At 32.8% G+C, this 21135-nt stretch overlaps 2 protein-coding genes and 1 long non-coding RNA gene across 3 annotated transcripts in view; all 3 read right to left on the reverse strand.

The window, feature by feature from the left end:
* Positions 1-3095: 3095 nt before the first annotated feature.
* LOC106691406 (uncharacterized) lies at positions 3096-8686 on the reverse strand. Its single transcript, XR_001344783.2, has 3 exons — positions 8516-8686; positions 3483-3585; positions 3096-3374 (listed from the first exon to the last, which is right to left on the reverse strand). It is a non-coding gene; the product is annotated as an uncharacterized lncRNA (long non-coding RNA).
* A 5706-nt stretch (positions 8687-14392) lies between these two features.
* Positions 14393-14929, reverse strand: LOC106691404 (cytochrome c oxidase subunit 3-like; the record flags this gene model as incomplete). The annotated part of the gene is given in 1 exon segment (XM_067045546.1): positions 14393-14929. A coding segment is annotated over 1 exon segment (537 nt), but the record flags the coding sequence as incomplete, so codon positions are not given.
* Positions 14930-15119: 190 nt separating this feature from the next.
* LOC106691405 (ATP synthase subunit a-like) overlaps positions 15120-21135 on the reverse strand; it is a 6355-nt gene continuing 339 nt past the window's right edge. The window contains 1 exon segment of the mRNA XM_014437158.2: positions 15120-15788. Coding sequence (XP_014292644.1) covers positions 15120-15788 — 669 coding nt within the window.

The raw sequence follows: 21135 nt of genomic DNA on the forward strand, positions 1-21135 counted from the left end.
AGTTGAGCTTATGTGGATTATTTAGTGTCCCACTTTCCCTTTTTTTTTTAAGCTTAGATTCTGACTCATCATAACTGGTGCCGAAACCCGGGAGGTTCAGACCGTGTAATTCTATGGAAAATAATATTCTGAGAGCAGCGGTCCTAACAGTACCAGACAATCCTCCTATAGTTGATGGTTGAGTCACAAGCCACCATTACCAACAACTACCTTGGCGGCAGCACATGGAACCATCTTAGAATGGATCAAGGTGTGTTGTGGGACAGCGCAGGATTTGAGGAAGGCTGTCTCGGACTTAGATAAATTCACCGGAAAGATAAGATAGGTGAGTTAAACCATTTTATAAAAGGTGGCGACCATCTGATAGCACGCATAGCGGCAAAAGAAGGAGAACATCTGTTGGACGGGGAGGACAATAATTTGTTAAGAGCATCCGAATAATACGGAACGATTTATAACGAAGAGATAGCACTTTCAAAGACTGCGTGCAGGAGATGATAGACTCTAGCGCGAGGGAAGAGGAAGCTAGGATGTGAATCGAAGAGGCCGGTTGGACAAGGGTCTCGTACAGTCGACCGAAAGCTGCACCAAGCTCGTGGAGAAAGAGAGAGTTTCGAGATAGCGGAAGGGAAAGAAGTGGGACTGGAGACAGACGACTGAACCAAGGCAGCAAGCCGAAGTTAAGTGTAAGGAGAGAGGATCGGATGTGCCATGGTTGCGGCGTTGTGGAGATGGTTGAGAAGCCACCCTAGGTGAAGGTATGTAAGTGTAAGTTAATAACCCTGGGTGGGGCCTGTAGCGTCGAAGGGGAGGCAAGTATAGGGTTGAGTCTGTGGTGGTTACCCGAGTCGATTACGGTACATATTGTCAAGGAAATGCCTCGGGAATATAAAGCAATTATAGGATGTGATTTGTTGGGTAAAGTGGGTGCGAGAGTTAAGAATACGGCAGGGCGATGGGATATTAGCATAGGGGGTTACACATTTCCGTGTCAGGGACTAGGAAAGGATAGCAGCGTACGGGTGGGGCAATTAGTAGTGAAGGATATTGGAGGCAGGGTATCATACAGGAGTTTGAGGATATCTTCTTTACAGAGGGGGAGGTGTTATCGGCAACGGGGGAGACGGTGCACGAAATAGTGTTAAAGCGAGAAAAGGTAACCTATGTGAAGGAACGTCGATACCCACAGGCTTTACGTGAGCATATACGGGAGAAAATCGAAAATTTAAGAAAACATGGCATTATTGTCAGTAGCACTTCGCCCTACAACAGCCCCTTATGGGCGGTGAAAAAGAAAGCAGTAGCGGGGGAGCGAAAGGAGAAGTACCAGAAGAGAGCAGTCATCGACTATCGAAAATTAAACGAGAATACAGTGGACGAGCGGTATCCTATTCCTCGGTTGGACGATATACTGGATAGGTTGGGTGGATCAACGATATTTAGTACTCTGGATCTCAAGGCTGGGTACCATCAGATAAGGATGCATCTAATAGACCAAAAAAAAAACGGCATTCACGTTCGAACGTGGCCACTACGAGTTTACACGAATGCCGTTTGGACGGAAGAATGCCCACACCACTTTTCAGAGACTTATGGACGAATTTCTTAGGGGTATAGACGCGTCCATGTGTCAAGTGTATACGGACATTTTATTGGTTTTCAGTAAATCGGAGAGGGAACAAAGGGCACATTTGGAGACCGTATTTAACAGTATTAGACAGTTCGGACTCAAATTATTCTGAGAAAAATCGTCGTTCACGAAGCAGTTCACGATCACGACGGACGCCAGCGAATACGCGTTGGGGGCAGTGCTTTCGGAGGATAGTGAGAAGGGAGAACGTCCAGTGGCATACGGAAGCAGGAAGTTGACGGACGCAGAATCGCGTTACAGTGCCCTAGAGCGCGAACTATTAGGAATTGTATGGGCGGTGGAGCACTTCCGACCGTGAATCATCGCGATGTGACCGAGACCATACAAGCCCTGAAGCGTCGCTATTTTTGGTGGGGTATAAAGAAGACGGTCCAGGAAGTTATAGGAGCTTGCGACATATGCCTTAGTACAAAGTACGACCGCCACCCGCCTAAGGCCGTGCAAGAGGAGACATCCACTGCATTGGAACTAGGCGGTGACATCCAAATCGACTGTTTTACATGGAAAGGGTTCAAGTGGATAACTGTCATCGACCTCTTTAGTAAAGTGGCCATGGCACATTTGGCCCAAGATAGGACAACGGAGGCAGTAATAGGCGCGCTTAGGACATAGTTCCAATTTTATGGTAAGGGCGATAGCCGCTTATATTCACTCCATCCATACCACTACGGCGTTTTTACCGTTTGAAGTTTTCTTTGGCCTGCAAGGGAGACGTAGGAACTTTATGGACACGGCGGAGGCGACTGGGAAAATTGTAAATCACGGGATTATTATGCGTAAGTTGTGGGAAAAAGCTAGAGGGCGAATAGAGAGGGAGAAACGTCGGCGAGTGAAAAGACAGAATTTGAACCTTCGCGATGTGATGGGGGACATTAAAATTGAGACTGTTCTGTACCGCCGTTTGGGATTCAATAGGAGCAAGGAATTTTGATTCCGGGTGATAACCATTAGGGAATATAATGTGGTAACCATTGAGAATATACAGGAACCGAGAAAGAGGCGGACGATTCATGTAGAACAATTAAGGTTCCCAGCAAATAGTCTTAGTATGTAGATAAAAAATTATGTAATTAGCAAATGTTATGTTAAGTTTTTGTCAAAGTGTGTCTATCTAGTTTTTTTGGAAATATAGAAGGGTATTTTATTTTCTGTTATTTGTGTTTTTTTTTTGTAGTTTACGAGGAATTGTTCGTAAACAGGCAGGGGGGAGTTATAAAAGGAGCATAGGTATTATGACTCTTAATACCTAAACTCCCCATGTCAACAATCCAGAATTTATATATATGTTGGATTACACAGGAGAATAAACCAGTATCTTAGTTGAGCTTAAGTGCGTTATTTAGTGTCCCACTTTCCCTTTTTTTTGAAGTTTTTATTCTGACTCATCATAACTTATACAATAAGTAACAGTCTTTAGCAAGTTTGTATGATGCATATATTAACATTAACATTTCAAATAATAATTTATTCTTTTTCTTACAATATTTATTTTGTATGCTATAATATGTTAATTTATTATTTACAGAATTGGGTATTTATTACACTGTATTATTTTCTCGTTCTCTTTAAAGTAATATTCATCTTGTTCTGGTGATCATATTTCGTTCTTCTTTAGAGTAGTCTTCATCCAGTTCTGGTGATCACATTTTGTTACAGCCAACGGCATGTTAGCTTTGTTTAACCTATTATTTCTGGCGAACAACGGTGAGAATATATTTTCTCGCTGTAAACGTAAAATTATCTAATGTAATTGACTAAGCTAATATAAATTTAAACTTCAAAATGTATGTATAAATTTACATAAATAAATATTATAATCCATAATACTTACGTGAATGATTTACAACACCAAACGCCACGGAGGCAGCAATATCGATCGATAGTACAACAGTATTGTCTTCTAGGATCGCACGCTCTCTCAGTTTTTGAAATTGCTAAAACGATTATTATAAGAATCAGTATTTAATTATTTTAAAAAATAGCTGATTTATACAAGAAATTGTATAAATTGTCTTATATAAAAAAATCGGACATGTAATTGCACATATACCTGAATGAAGGTATATGTCTATTTCTATCGTAGAAATTCCGAACGGAATTCGATTAATGTTGAAATACATAAACTAACCAGAAAAAGGAAAGATTTAAGATAATTTTACATCTTTATAATAACCCCTCGAAAAAATTACAATTAATTGCTTTATTGAATTTAATTTTCCTATAGTAAATCTCGTGGTAGAAATGAATATAAGTATTCTTCCTGCCAAGAATACAACAATTCTAAAAAAAGATAATGAAGTGGTTCTGTAATAGGGAATGATCGGTCGGTCTCCATTTTTTCCTTTAGAATCGGATTTTCTTTCACCTTTTTCTCCTTTGTGTATTAAAACTATTCTTTATATCTTCTATTTATCTATTTTTCATTATTGCTTACAATGACAGATGTTAATTTATTTTAAATAAACAGAGTTTAAGGTTCTTAAAAGGGTTATTTTTTTAAAAATTCATTATTTAAGCCCTGTCAGAATATTTCCATAAGGATAAGACTTAACTAATATTAAATGCCATTTAATTCTTCGTTGATATGGTGAGTTTAATCAAAATTGTTTTCGAGGTGTTTGAAAAAAAAAATTAAAAATCGATTCTATAAAGTAGCACTTCTGGTTAGTCAAATTTATTGAAAAATCTGCTGCTACATCTATGTAAAAGACACATATCCTTCTTAAATGGATCATTCCAGTTTTGTACAATTTTTCGTTTTTGAACCAGGCTATTCACAAACGTACAGTATAATGCGAGACTAAATTTTTTGTACTCGGGGGACCTTTAAACATGTGTTTGTATCGAAAACCCGAGTTCCCTTGCTATATATTCCATATCATTGTTAAAAACAGATTGGAAAAGGTCTCCAAATATTATTATGATGTTTTTTTTTTATATATTCGGCTATATTCTAGTATGAATTATCATATATGTATATATGACCACAATAAATTGTTATTATTAATAATTCTGCTTTCTGTAGACCTATTAGCTTGTTACCAATCCTCTCAAAATTGTTTGAAAAAATCCTCCTAAAACGTATCCTACCCAAAGTTAAATCTCAGAATTTTGCTACACATCAATAGGCACTCGACAATCAAACAAGGCCACAGAGTCGTTATATCTATCCGGTCAATACAGGTGTTCCTCAATACAGTGCTTTAGATTCTGTCCTCTACATCCTCTTCATGACATTCCCATCAATCCCGACAATTCCTGACAAGATTAGCCGATAATTCAGTCATTCTATGCTCCCATTCTGATCCAGTAACAGTCTCATCCAATCATCTCACCTATGATGCAACCAATGGAGGTTAAAAGTTAATGAATCACAATGCATCCATGTGACTTTTACCCTCCACCGCATCTTTTGTACACCCATTCTTTTTGATAACATCCCTGTATCCAGATCCGACATAGCGATATCTTGTATTAATCTTATACAAAACACTCACCTATAACCAATCTACTAGACTTAAAAGACAAGAACTCAAGAGACGATTCAGGCATCTATACCGACTGCTCAGCAGTACCTTTCATCTCACAATAGAAAATAAACTTCTAATTTATAAGACTATACTCAGACCTATTGGGACCTACGGAAATTTAAGGAACAGCTAAGTCGTCAAACTCTAAACGTATCCAATGGTTTTAATCCAAAATCCTTTGAACCATAGTTAATGCACCCTATTTTCACACAACACTACACTAACACCTTCATATTCCCTTTGTCCTGGACCTAATAACAACAAAATTCCATATAAATCTTTCTAATCATCCTAATCCACCCCTAATTCCCAAACTAATTCCATCACTACAATCCACTTCGAAGGTTGAAACGACAGGGGCCATGGGACTTATTGGAATAAAATCGACTGTTGGAGTTTTGGCAATATGCAAGATGCTCCACTCAAGTAGAGGGTCAAATAGTGATAGTGCAAGAGCCGAGAAGATAAAAAGGCAATTATATCACCCCAATTTTTTATTACTTTAATTGAAACTATGTATAGTCAAAATTAATGAGTCTGCCTAGTATAAGGAAATAAGAAATATGGGGGAATAAAAAATGGCGGCTGTTTCAAAACCTTAAAAAAACGCTAATTTTTCATTCGGAGCTCTATATCTTAAAAACTACCAACAACACAACAAAGTCTTAGAGAAGATTATTTAAAGAAGAGCAAATTTTCCGAAATATTAACCCTAAAGAGCTATTTACGTCCAATAGTTCTCGAGATATAGCTTTTTAAAAAGCATAATTTCTTTAAAATATACTGAAAGATTAGTAGTTAGTTAATTTACATTGAGAAATCTATATCTCAGGAACTATGTAACGTATAGATGTCTATTAGCACTCAAATAAAAGCTAGTTTAATGGACTAAAAAAAGTTTATGAGCTTTACCTTCGTAGGAATAGTAGTTTTCATGATATTTTCTAAAATAAATTGGTTTATAGTTGTTCGGACAATAAGTTTGATTTATGAAAAACTTCATTTCAGAAACCATTGGACGTACAGATTTATACCAGCGCTCTAATTAAAGCTAGTTTAATGGTCTAAAAAATAGTTAGTAGTGTTCATCTTTGTAGGAGTAATAGTTTTCATCATATAGTATTTTTTAAAATAAACTCACAAAATATTAATTTCTCGTTGTTCGTATAAAATGTTGGATTTTTGAAAAAAACATATCTCTAGATCCATAAGACGCACATATGTCTGCCAACACCCAAAATAAAGGAAATTTAACTTGCTATAAAGTAGTTTATGACACTAAAATAAGTTCATTAACTACTGATCTTTCAGTACGTCCTATTTATGAAATGTTGCTTTTTAAAAAGCTATATCTCGAAAACTATTTAAAGTAAATAATTCTATTAGGGCTCATATTTTAGCAAATTTACTCTTCTTTTAATGACGGTCTCTTAGGTTTTCTTATGTTGTTCTTACTTTTTAAGATATAGATCTCCGAATGAATAATTAGTTTTTTATCACTTTGAAACTGCCTCCATTTTTTATTCCCCCTGCCTATACTTGGCGGACTTATCAATTTTTACTATTAATTATACATAGTTTTCATAAAAGTAATCAAAAATTGGGGTGAGATAACTGCCTTTTTTCTCCTCTAGGGCTCTTGTACTATGCGAGGGATGCACTGGGATCCCAAAGAGTCCTGCTCTACCCCTCATACATGTGGGGATAGAGAGGGGTCAGGGATCCTCAGGTCGATAGTGTAAATATAACTGTGTAAATATGACTTGTGATTTTTTTTCTTTATGTACATAGTTTGATTATGTTCAATTTATTTATCCTTCTACTTATATATATTTAGAAAGATATTTTTTTTAGTATGAATGTGATCAATTATCCCTATTACTTATTGCCCAACAGTATTGTGGCAGATAGTAATATTTATCAATAAATAAATTCTTTAATTGAAAAAAAATTCTAAAAAAAAATAATAAAAACAATAAAGAAACTGTTTATACAATACATACAAGAGTGAAACAAAAAAAAATACTTGAAAACATATGCCTTCTTCAGACACAAAAAAAAGAGATAAGAAAAAAAAAATGTATATATATATACAATCTCTATAGATGATTTAAAACTAAAACGTACAAAAATATTTTTTCTTTCCCGCAATGAGCATTTAAAAGATATTTCCTGGAATCGATGGAAGTAATAGTAATAAAAAAGCAATAAAAAAAAAAATTACTTACAATCTATAGACTCTTTATGAAATCGACCTAGGGTCGATCTTTTTTTGGGTCCACACAAGCTCTTAATTGTGACAGTATTATGTTTCTACATTATAATGTATATATTTATTATATATAAAAAATATTACTTATTAAAAATTTAATTGTAATAGTTATGAATGATAAATTATACTATGTACATGTAATTTTTAATAATAAGTTGATGAAATTATTTGTTCCAAATAACTTGTTTTTTTACATCATGACTATTCTAACAATAAAGTTATGAAACGCTACCTAAATATAGTTGTATTACTGACTGATATATATATTTTTCCGGTATATTAGACTTACAAGTTTTTTGGCATGCTTAATCGAAATGAGCCACCATGTTTGATATGGAAAATCAGCATAATTTACGTTTATATTTTTAGAATTTCCAGAAGTCAATAATATTTTTAATATAGTAGATACTATAAATTTATAGATTTTCTAAATTTCTGTTATTATATATTTTCAAATTAGGAATTGTGAATTGCTGTATTGTGCTAGTGCTGTTATTTTATTACCTTTTTAACTAGGTTTTTACAGTTATTTTCTAATTGTTTTACGGTAGTCTTTAGATTCGGTTAGACCGCTTTTAAAATTTCATGAATCTTAACGCCCGCCCTCCAGACCAATTCCCACGGGTGCTTTATCAAAGAAAAAATAATCCTCACTACTTTTTTCCCTCCATCATGCCAAAGTATTTTTGATATATGATTTTAAATTTTAAAATTTACTAAAGCTGGCTCCACATAAGTAGTTTACTGTTTGTTAATTGCATGTTAAATCGGAAATATAGTGTATGAAAAGAAAACTGCTCTTTTCACTGGAACAAATTAATGAAATTCACCATTTTTCTAGTAATTATTACAAGTTCAGGTTTTTAACATTCATAACTTAACATCAACTTTAAAGTAACAAATATTTTGAAATTCATTCTTTAGGTAAAAATTAGGGAAACTTAAGATAATTGATTCGTCATAGAAATAAATTGTAAACATCAGTTTGAACGTTCACACACACACACTCAATATAAACTCCCTACTTCCAATTTCAATTTAAATGCTTTTCAATTCTCTTACAGATAATTTCATGTGTGAAATCCATTTTTCTTAAAATTGAAGCCGGTTCTTCTGGTTTATGTTCGAGTCCCTCCTCTGTACACGAACTTAGTACTGCACCTGAAGCAAGGAAAACCAAAATCGTCATCATGGTGTTAAGACGAATATTAGAACTGTTGTAATACCATCTTGGCTTTATCAATATTTAAGAAAATCGGGGCAGTAAAATATAATCTGAATGTTATCTTTAATTCTCGGGTAATCCAAATGATAAATCATACGCAGATCATGAATTTAGAAACGTGACTTTTAAGAGTAAAAATGGGAATCCACCAAACCTCTTGTTTCGAAATAATCATGTGTTATTATCGAATAATTTGAGCTATCATGGATTCTAACTTAAAAATCTGGTAAGCCGTACGCTCAAAATATTTGATGCACAAATTAACAATTGACAAATATTTTTAGGATCAGCCTCCTAGACACACGTAGAATTAGTTCTGAATATTACCTTTCGATCTCAGGTTGATTAGTGAATTTGTATAAAAAATAATTATTGGTTTTTTTCAGCTGCATTATATTATTTCTTTTTACCAATAATAATTATAATGATAATAAAGGCCTAACGAACCCGAAGGTTCGATTCCGATACCACCAAACGCTCTCTGCATGCATCCTTCCAGTGATGCCCCTCCGAACCCAATTCTACTAAATCAGTTTTCACGCTATCCTCCCTGTACATTTCGGTCTACCCCTCGGACGTTTACCCGTTGGTTCAGTGTTAATTCACATTTTAGGGACCGCTCGTTACTAAGCCCTACAACCTTACATGCCCATCTTATACGCCGCAATGCTATAACTTGAATTATATTTACCAGGTGTAGGCCCCTTAATTCAGCGTTGTGTAATCTTCTAAATTCTCCCATTAATTCATCCTTTTTTGGTCCGAATATTTTGCGTAATACTTCATTTTCGAAAACCTTAAGACGCTTTTTACCCATAATTTACCCTTTTTCTCTATAGAAATACCCGATACGTAAATTTTCCACTAGACTTCCTTGATTAGATTATGATAATTTAATGTAAATTAGAAGCGGCCGATTTTCGACAGTTGTGACTTTAATTAAAGTTGTCGATCCGATTCCAGCCCAGTATCCATAGTATTATCTTAGCTTCAACTACTAACTGCTACAAGAACATTCCTCGATGAGTCACTCCCAATATTATTTACAAATTATACAATATGTTTATGTTTTGCTATATAATTGATAGCTTACAAGTGCACTAATTGATTTTTATGATTTCTACATTTAAAAAAAAATTATGTATCCAACCGTTTAATACTAGGGCCTTAAAAGCTAATGAAAAATATATAAATAAATAGGACAACAAGAAACTGCTTTATTTTAAATCTCTACTTTGAACAATGATATAGACATGGTTCTTTTACTATAATATTAGTAGTAAACTATTATTAGTAAATCTTGCTTTACAAATATTTTACACCAAAACTGTGGGATACCAAAAAGCCTTCATGTCTGATATATCATCGGAAACAATAAAATTAAAAAAAATATCAGTCAATAATACAACTATTTATTGACGACGTTTCGCGACTTTATTGTTTGCATGTCATGACCTAAAAAAAAAGTTTCCTAGAACAAAAAATTTCTTCAGCTAATTAATAAAAAACTAAATGTATATAGTTAGTTTATCATTAATAACTACTACAATTAAATCTTAAGTAATATATATATCTTATTAAAAATATTAATTAGAATTGCCTATTACAGTTAGTATTATTACATATTATTTGGTATTGTCTATTATATTGCTATGCTACAACTAACTTGAGGTATGTGCTAGAACTGAATAGGGTTGAAATGGAGGTGAGGTGCGTTTTGGGTTTGAGAACACCTAACTGTTCTTTCTAGCAGGTAGTAGGTCTGTTATTTTATTTTTGTATTTTATCTATTTATATTTAGTGTTGGTAATTATGTCTTATGTATTTATTAGGTTAGAGTAACATGTTATATTTTTGACTTATAAAAAAAAAAATAATAATATACAAAAAAATGGGATGTGATTTTTCATTGTTAGGTATGACTATGCAAAGAATAGAGTTCCGATACGTCACCTAAATTTAGTTCTAACATTGATTGATCCTGACTGACAAATTGTTAGTATTTTTCTTAATTTATTTTGTTCATTTTTATTTTGTTTTTTTACATTATTTTTCAGCCCCTCTTTAGTTGAATATTATTTCATGCTATCATATTATTTTATCATGTCACAATTTTTAAATATTTATACCTTTGTCAGCGCTGCAAAGAGACTTGTAATAAATTTCTTTTTACTTTTTGAGTTATTTTTTATTGCATCCGGACTTTCTTCTTTTTTATTAATTACCGACGGTCAAAAAACGATTTTACAATTTTTTAGATTTCTTTGATTTAAACTGATCAGCTTTTAATATTTAATTTTTTCCTAAGGAATTTAAGAGTTTTTTATTCGTTTTTTCTCCGTTCCTATGGCCTATTGAATAAAATAAATTCTTAAATATTTTTCAATATAGATTCATCAAAAACATTTTTTATTAAAAATTTGTGCTAACATTTCGTGTACTCCTTCTGTTGTATGTTTTACGTCCTAAAACGTTTCCGTTCGAAAATGTTGATTATTATTAGCAAAGGTACCTATTACATGCGGAACTTTTCAATCTTATTTTGTTAAAACTGGAATTTTGGGAGGTTCTTTTAGAATTTTTTACTATAACCTGAGCGCTGTATATTCCCGACAATTCTAGAGGCTCATTTGAGAAATGGTGTATTTTTTTTTAGATCTTTATTGGAATAATATTATCGAAGATACTACAAACATTGTTTCTGTTACATTTGCACGGAAACTGGTAATGATCATGAGTAGAATGCTGGGATGTTATTTTTATTTATTTTCTGTTGCAATGGAACCTATTGAGAACCTCTCGCTTAAAATGATATCTTTATTTGAAGCGAGGATCAAAGGCTATATGAGATATCAAAGGATCAATAATAAGGGTTATATATTAATAATACCTAGATTATCAATATTTTGGTTTTTATTTTGTTGTAATAATATATCTTCCCCTTCCTCATTAAATCTTTTAGGGGTTTATTTGATTAATTCTATTATTTCTTGAGATTATATAACTTTTATTCTTTTGTCTATTTTATCTTTTATATGTTGTTGCTATAGAATTTATATTTTTTCTTTTACTCAGCACGGTAATATTTATAGAGGTTTATCATTTATGGATTCTGTTAATATTCGGGAATATATATTATTATTATTTCATTTTATTCCTTTGAATATAATATTTTTTAAGTTCGTTATTTTTGCTTTGCTTTTTTAAGGATCTATGATAGTTTAAAGCAAAGAATAATAATTTGTGATATTATTGGTGATGTAATCTCTGGATCCATTTTTATTATTTTTTATAAGTATTGATCGTTAATCTTACTATTAAGTGGTTTGTTATTGTTTTATTTTGGATTATTTTTTTTATTAAATAATTATTCTTTGTTTTTGGATTGGGAATTAATTTCATTAAATTCTGTAAGGTTAACCTATGTCTATATATTTAGATTGAATATCTTTTATTTTTATGGGAGGGGTTTTATGTATTTCTTCTATAGTAATTTTGTATAGTTCTTCTTATATAAATGCTGATTTATTTAAGTTACGATTCTTGTTTATTGTTTTGTTATTTGTTTTGTCAATAATATTTTTGATTATTAGTTCTAATTTAGTGAGAATTTTATTAGGTTGAGATGGATTAGGTTTAGTATCTTATTGTTTAGTTATTTATTATCAGAATTTTAAATCTTATAATGCAGGTATATTAACAATTTTAAGAAATCATATTGGTGATATTTTTATTTTAATTAGAATTTCTTGATTATTTAATATAGGTAGATGAAATTATATTTATTATTTAAGATTTATAGATAATTATACTTCTTTACGACTAATATATTTATTAACATTATCAGCTTTTACTAAAAGTGCTGAAATTCCTTTTTAGGCAGCTCCTACTCCTGTTTCTGCATTAGTTCATTCTTCAACTTTGGCAACTGCAGGTGTTTATTTACTTATTCGGTCTATTTCTTATTTTCATATATTATCCCATGCTTTTTATAAAGCTTTAATGTTTTTATGTGCTGGTATTATTATTCATAATATAAATGATAGTCAAGGTATTCGTCACATAGGTAATTTAGTTAATTGTTTACCTTTTACTTGTTCTTGTTTTTGTATTTCTAATTTATCCCTTTGTGGGTTTCCTTTTTTGTCTGGATTTTATAGAAAAGATATAATTTTGGAATATTTAATATTTAATTATTATAATATTTATATCTTTTTGTTATTTTATGTATTTATTGGTTTAACTGTTAGTTATAGTTTTTGTTTAATTTATTTTTGTTTTAGAGGCTATAATGGTTCAATATCTCATTCTAATTTTTTTGAGGATAACTTAATGCTTTATTCTTTATTATTATTAACTTTTTTATCAGTAGTTGGAGGAAGTTTTTTTGTTTTGATTATTTTTTCCTTATCCCTTTTTTGTTTGTTTTCCTATTCTTATTAAATTATTACCTTTAATTTTTATTTTACTAGGTTGTTGATTTGGTTATGTTATATCTTTAATAGGGATTTATGATAATATTTTTGGTTTAATTTTTAATTATACAATTGAATTCCTTAGTTACATATGATTTATACCTTTTTTTAGAACTTACTTAATTTATAATAAGTCATTTATTTTTTCTAGGATTAGATCTTCTTTTATAAATTCTAGGTGAGGGGAATTTTTGGTTTCAAATTCTCTTTTAAATTTAATTAATTATTTTAATTCTTTTTATGGTATTTATCAAATAAATAATGTTAAAATTTATTTAATTAGTTTTATTGTTATTTTCTTTTTTATGTTATTAGTTTAGTTAATTTACTTGAATAACTTAAATTTAAAGTTTAATTGTGAAGAAGTTAATATAGAAATAAATTCCTTTCAAGTAATTATTTATAAAGATAAATCTTGTTTCTTTATTGAAAATAAAGGGTTTTATATTAAACTATATAAATAAGGGAAAACGGATTTTAACCGCTTTAAAAGATAGTTAGCGGCTTCTTTTAGATTCTTCATTTCCTTTTAATTGGATTATTAAAATAATCAATTTTTTCATTAACAATGAAAGGCCTCAATTTTGGATTCAATTAATTTAGGTAATGGATAATGTCCTAATTTTAGGTCGAAATTAAATGTAAAGTTTTACTTCATTACCTTAAGTGAGGTAGACTAATTGATTAGTATTTTTTAATTGCAAATGAAATGTTATATTTTATAACTACAACCCCTGATTTTATTTAGCCCATTCTAATATTCCATTTTTTCATTCAAGGTATAATCCTATAATTAGAATAAATACAAATACTGAAATTGTTATAATTCATATTTTAGCTATGCTTAATTTTAATGTTAAATTGATTGGTAATATAATAGCAATTTCAATATCAAAAAATAAAAATAAGACTGAAATCAAGAAGAATTGAATAGAGAAAGGAGATCGTGCCGATCTTTTTGGACCAAATCCACATTCAAATGGGGATATTTTTTTTCGATCTTTTTTAGATGTTTTTTAAATTAATGTGCATAAAATTATTTAAAAAATTGATACTGTTAATGCTACTCCTATTGATCAAATAATTACATATATTTTCCCCCCCCCCCCAGTTTTTCTTTAGATCTTTTGATTGGAAGTCAAATATATTTATTTATACTAGAAGGATAAAATTATCTACCTCATCAGTAAATTGTGAAATGTAAAGGAATAGTCAAAGTTCGTCTACAAAGTGTCAGTATCATGCTGCTGCTTCGAATCCAAAATGATGATTTATAGAAAAGTGACATTTTATATGTCGTAGTAGGCATGTTAGTAGGAATAAAGTTCCAATAATTACATGAATTCCATGGAATCCTGTAGCTATAAAGAAGCATGATCCATAAATTGAATCTCTAGTACAGAATCTGGCTTCTTTATATTCAGATGCTTGAAGAATGGTAAAATAAATTCCTAATATAACTGTTATTATTAGTCTCTTTGTTGTTTCTGAATGTTTATTTCTTATAATTCTGTGATGTGCTCATGTAACTGTTATACCTGAACATAATAGGATTATAGTATTAAGTAATGGAATTTCTATAGGGTTGAAAACTATAATACCTTTTGGAGGTCATGTTATACCAATTTCAATTGTAGGTGATAATCTTCTATGGAAAAATCCTCAGAAGAATGAGATAAAGAAAAATACTTCTGAAATAATAAATAGAATTATTCCAATTTTTAATCCATTTGTTACTTTAATTGTGTGATGTCCTTGGAATGTTGATTCTGGAATAATATTTTGTCATAATTGAATTATGGTTATTGCAATAATAATTGTACCTAAAAAGAATAAGTACATATCATTTTTATGGAATCATAAAACTATTCCTGAGGTTAATGTTATTCCTCCAATGTATCATGTTAAAGGTCATGGTCTATAGTCATCTAAGTGATAGGGATGGTTTTTTTGTATTTTCATATTATTAATTTATAACTTCTCTAGTATATAATGTTGTTAAAACTGAAAATACATATGCTTGAATAATTGCTACTGCAGCTTCAAATAATATTAATATTATTTGAATGATAATAATAATTGACAATATTTTATTGTTAATATCAGTTGATTTATTTCCTAATAAACTTATTAATAGGTGACCTGCAATTATATTAGCAGTTAATCGTACTGCTAATCTTCCTGGATGAATAATATTACTAATTGTTTCAATTAATACTGTGAAAGGTATTAGTACTCTTGGTGTTCCACTAGGAACTAACTGGGTAAATATTATATTAGTCTTTTTAAATCATCCAAATAGTATTATAGACAGTCATAAAGGTAAGGCTATAGTTAAAGAGAAAGTTAAATGTCTTGTTCTAGTAAAAATGTAAGGTATTAATCCTATAAAGTTATTTATTAAAATAAATATCAATAAAGACACTGTTATTAAGGTTATTCCTTTAGAATTTAATCCTAGCAATAATTTAAATTCGTTATGTAATTTTGTTATTATTAAATTAATTATCATTTTATTCCCGTTTGGTAATGTTCAAAATGGATATGGAATTATTAATATTCCAATTAATGATCTTAATCAATTTATTGAATAATTTATGGACATTGCTGGCTGTGAATAGGGGGACCTATGGCCCTATAGTAATAAGAACTTGTAATAATTAATCATTTATAGCCAAGTGTTCAATTACAGCATAGAAAATATTTTTTTTCATAATAAGTAAATTATAATTGATGTTAATTTTTTTTATTAAATTTTAGATTTAAATTCAATGCAATTGTGAATATACTTATTTATATAAATATTAAATTATAAAAGTTAAAGAGGAAGAGACATTATTCCTGGAATATCCTAGGTGAAAAAGAGATATCTAAATAATTAAAACTGCAACCTCTTTAGTAAAATTTAAAAAATAAAAAATAATTTTTATTACTTATATTTTTATTCACAGGGTGTCCAGAATGGATATCACTGCTTTGATTGGACAGTGACATATCTTACATAATACTAATTTTACAGAAGAAAATAAACATTCCTTAAACTATTGAGATCAATTAACTTAATTAATTACTTAATTATATTCTTCTCATTTTTTGTGTATATGAGATATTTTTGTATCTTAGAAATAAATTTATTGAATAAAATGTATTGGTTCAGCACTCTAGCCACTTTTCCAACTCATTTTTCCCCTGGTTTAAAAAATTGAAAAAGATCTTCAAATTATCCAAGTTATATTCCCATTGTAAATTATACAAAATTTATAAACAATTCGATAAAGAACTTAGAATTCTCATAAAAAAATTTTTAAATGAGTATTAATCTTGTCTAACATTTAACAAAAGTGAATTGAACCTTCAATGATTAGTGTTTAAAATAATAAATTTATAAAAATGAACCGGATATTAAGGAATTAACAGTTTTTCTTAAGGTATTTCATAATATAGAACTATATCTGATAATACAAATCCCCTGACACATTCAGCAATATGAATTTATTAATCTCCAACAATCAAACACATATTCATCCGAAATCCTGTTCCGATAAATATAAGATACTGACTTAGATACAATAGAAATGAAGAGAGCTTTTATCTTTTAGGTTTCTACGATCTGTTCGTAGTTTTGTCTCTTTCAATCAGGGCCATACATTGGAAGACAGAACGCCTATTGTTACCAACAGTATCTGTAATATACTGCCCATCTGTAATATATTCGCCCAGAACGAATTCATTGTATGTTAAATATGGTGGTTGGCTCATTGGAATTTTTAAAATAATTGTGATTCATCTATCTGGTGATTTCCAAAAATTAATCACAATGGTAAAAGTTGGGGTAAGTGGAAAAGTTCATAATTTTCTTGTTTATTAGGTGAATTATGTCTGGTTAGGGGAGCTACTAGCTATAGTGATTTTAATGTTAATTTAAAGATTGCGTCGTACATGACATTCCACAGAAGAGGCCCTAAGCAAATTGGACGATGGGTTGACGGGTCTTCCAGTCTTCCCTTACTCTTTGGAATAAGTACGAGTCGCTGTCACTACCAAGGTTTCGGAATTGAGCTTTCACGAATGCACGAATTGAAGAGATCGATAAAAAGATCCGGCTGTTTCCTGAGAGCCACCTTCTTCAGAGCTACATTAGGAAATCCGTCCAATCCTGGTGCCTTGCCAGAGGATGGCTTGTCGGAGGTTCCTTCTAGCTCTCTTGAACACTTCTTGAAGCACTGAAAACTCCGTTAGACGTCTCGCTCGCTGGTAACGTCTTCTTGCTTGGTTGCAACACCGGCGAAGATTGTCAATAGTATCCGTCCACCAGTACACTGAGGAATGATGTTTGCCAGGCCTTGAACGGGTTATGGCTGACCCTTTCAATACACACTCCTCCTCTAGCATTAAAGTGAACGCGGCGTCATCAAAAGTCTTCGTGTTCCAGCTGTTGGTTCTTCATCTAGAACTCTCTGTGCATTCATTTCCATGGGTTCGGCCTGGTTCGCATTCCTCCGCCTGAATAGATACGGGCAATGCCTCGCCATATGCCCTTCGTTTCTACACTCATAACATTTTGTACGAGGGCACTGTGCCACTAAATGCCACCAAATAATGTTACAAGTGCGCATACGAGAAAGCTCCCTGTCTTCTTCAGAAATACTAAAAAGATCGTCCGTCTGTCTTTCTGAAGAAGACATAGAGCTTTCTCGTATACCACTCTTAACCTCACTTCATTTCTTTCTGCTTCACTTCATTTCTGAACTTTGCTGTGTTTCTGGTCACCTGAATTTTCAAGATAAATTTTACCACCAAATTAACGGACTTGCGATGGGTAACTGCCTTCCTCCAGATATATCTAATATTGTTCTTAATGACCTTCTCGACTATATAATACCTCTCTTCTCACAAGACATAATTTTCATTAAAAAGTACGTGGACGATCTCTTCCTGGTCCTCAATCCTGACAGAATCCCCGAAATCCTATCGGCCTTTAACTCCTACCACCCTCGTCTTCGGTTTACTGTTGAAGGTGAAATTGACCATTCCCTCCCTTTTCTTGACCTACTATCAGAAATTCCGATGGCTCCCTATCCACTAATTGGTATACCAAACCCACTTATTCAGGTAGACTCCTCAACTATTTTTTCTCAAAACCCTTATCACCAAATTATTAATGTTGCTAAGAACCTTATCCACCGATCCTTTTCTCTTTCTGACCCTCAATACCACCAGACCAACATACAACGTATTAAACAGATCCTATTTAACAACAATTTCCCTCCGAAAATTACTAACAAATTACTCGATTCTTACATTAACCGTGTTACTCCAATCCCTCCTGTCCTCAACCCTTCTCAACCCACTCCACCACTTTTTCAGTACAGGTCGCTTCCGTATATCCCCATTCTTTCCGATAAAATTCAAAAATCTTTAAGATCCACTATTCCCACCCTACGTCTTGGCTTGAAGTCCCACAATAAAATTTCCTATCTTTATTCCAAATTGAAAGACCCTATTCCTTTCTTACAATGTGGTTTACCGGATACCCTGTTCAACCCCATGCTGCAATTCCTTCTATATCGGCGAAACTAAAAAACAACTTAAGAACCGCATTTCCCAGCACAAAACTTCCATCAATTCCTGTAATCCACTTGCATCTAAATTATCCGAACACACATTAAACCTGAATCATATTTTTAATTTCGACAATCCTTCCATTCTTGCCACTGTCCCCAACCACACCAAACGTCTCACCTCAGAGTCCATTTACATAAATTTGACTGAGAATTCCGTCAATCATAAAGTTGATAAGACTGCATCTCTCTTACATATCGACACATTTTCAACATTATAAAATCCTCATAATTTTTTTCTCTGCATCTCAGAAGCCCATTTTCTTGTCACATCTTTTATTCTTGTTTTTCTAAATTCTCACATTTTTTTAATATATATATATTTTTTAAATTTTTATATTCACTATCCTTCCTGTTTCATTTATATTCATGTATCTATATTTTAATTTATATTCATGTGTTATCTTCTTAAGTGTACTTACATTAATTACTTTATTATTAATTTTTTATTATATTTTATACTTTTTTGTATCCCCGCTCATTTGGTATATTTTGTTTCTTAATTACTTATACACATTGTATCCCACCATTATATTCACATTGTATATTACCATTTATTGTTCACCTAATTTAAATATTTTTTTTACTATGTTTACATTGCATCGTGGGGCGAAACATTGGCTCAATAAAATAGTATAATTCTACTATTTGAGTTTTTTTTTTACCGCACCCGGACCATATTCCATTCATCTATACACATGCTCAATCAACAATCTTCCTATAATAAATAAGAGTTGAGCTAGTATTGAAGCTTGGTGTCCCGTTATGATGAAACGATCTAAAGAAATTTTCGAATCCTGCATTTCTGACTCTGAGGCCTTGTTGGACTTTAGAGTGCCTAGTGTGGCATCCAAATTGATGTGCTGGATAACTCTCCGATTTTTACTACTTCTCCATCTTGCTCTGCCTGTCCCTACTTTTACATTAGTGGGAAGGATTTTTAATGTTTGGAGTAAGCTATTAATTCCTGTAAAAATGGATACAAAAATAAACACTGCATTTATATTGCTTTGCCAATTCATGGCCAGTGGTGCGAACTCAAACCATAGTAAATGTCCACTAATGACTACTTTTTTTCCTTCCCCTAAAACACTGAAGTTGCGACTTGGGCACCACTGGGCATTGGTCTCTTGACCCAAAATTCTCCCTCTCGCTTTTTCCCACAACTTACGCATAACAATCCCGTGATTTACAATTTCCCCAGTAGCCTCCGCCGTGTCTATAAAGTTCCTACGTCTCCCTTGCAGGCCAAAGAGAACTTCAAACGGTGAAAACCCCGTAGTTGTATGGATGGAGTGAATATACGCGGCTATCGCCCTTACCATAAAATTGGAACCATGTCCTAAGCGCGCCAATAACTGCCTCCGCTGTCCTATCTTGGGCCAGATCTGCCATGGCCACTTTAATAAAGAGGTCGATGACAGTTATCCACTTGAACCCTTTCCATCTAAAACAGTCGATTTGGATGTCACTAGGCGGTTCCAATGCAGTGGGTGTCTCCTATTGCACGGCCTTAGGCGGGTGGCGGTCGTACTTTGTACTAAGGCATATGTCGCAAGCTCCTATAACTTCCTGGACCGTCTTATTTATACCCCACCAAAAATAGCGACGCTTTAGGGCTTGTAACGTCTCGCTCACAACGCGATGATTCACGGTCGGAAGTGCTCCACCGCCCATACAATTCCTAATAGTTCGCGCACTAGGGCACTGTAACGCGATACTGCGTCCGTCAACTTCCTGCTTCCGTATGCCACTGGACGTTCTCCCTTCTCACTATCCTCCGAAAGCACTGCCCCCAACGCGTATTCGCTGGCGTCCGTCGTGATCGTGAACTGCTTGCTGAAGTCTGGGAACGCCAGTACCGGTTCTCATTGTAGCCGCTCCACACAACGCTTGATGTTGTTTTCCATGGCTGGCGTCATTACTATTTTGCTACCCTTTTTTAAGAGGTTGTTCGGGGGGACCAACTGTTCCGCCATCTCAGGCACAAATCGCCTGTAGTAATTAAGGGCCCCCAGCAGCCACCTGATCACCTTAATATCTCTATGGACTGCCATTCGTTGATGTGCCTCCACTTGGTGGACATCGGGTTTAACGCCGTCCTTCGAGATGACATGTCCAGGAAACCGACCTCCTTCTGACCCAACGACTATTTTTCCTCAGCCTCTCCAACGCTCCACTGCACAAGATGGTGTTTGAACTCCCGGTGTCGATAAGGCACCTCACTCCTCCTTACTCAGATGGTAGAGAGACCGCCACGCTTTCCTTCAACGCTGCAACTCACCAACAAGCGACCGCCTCTTCACTGGTACGCACCTCAGATTTCCTCCTGTCTTCTTCCTTCCTCCTCCGCTCGCCTCC

Source organism: Halyomorpha halys, unplaced genomic scaffold (assembly GCF_000696795.3).
Source record: "Halyomorpha halys isolate HHAL.00 unplaced genomic scaffold, Hhal_1.1 Scaffold2318.1, whole genome shotgun sequence".
Lineage (NCBI taxonomy): Eukaryota > Metazoa > Arthropoda > Insecta > Hemiptera > Pentatomidae > Halyomorpha > Halyomorpha halys.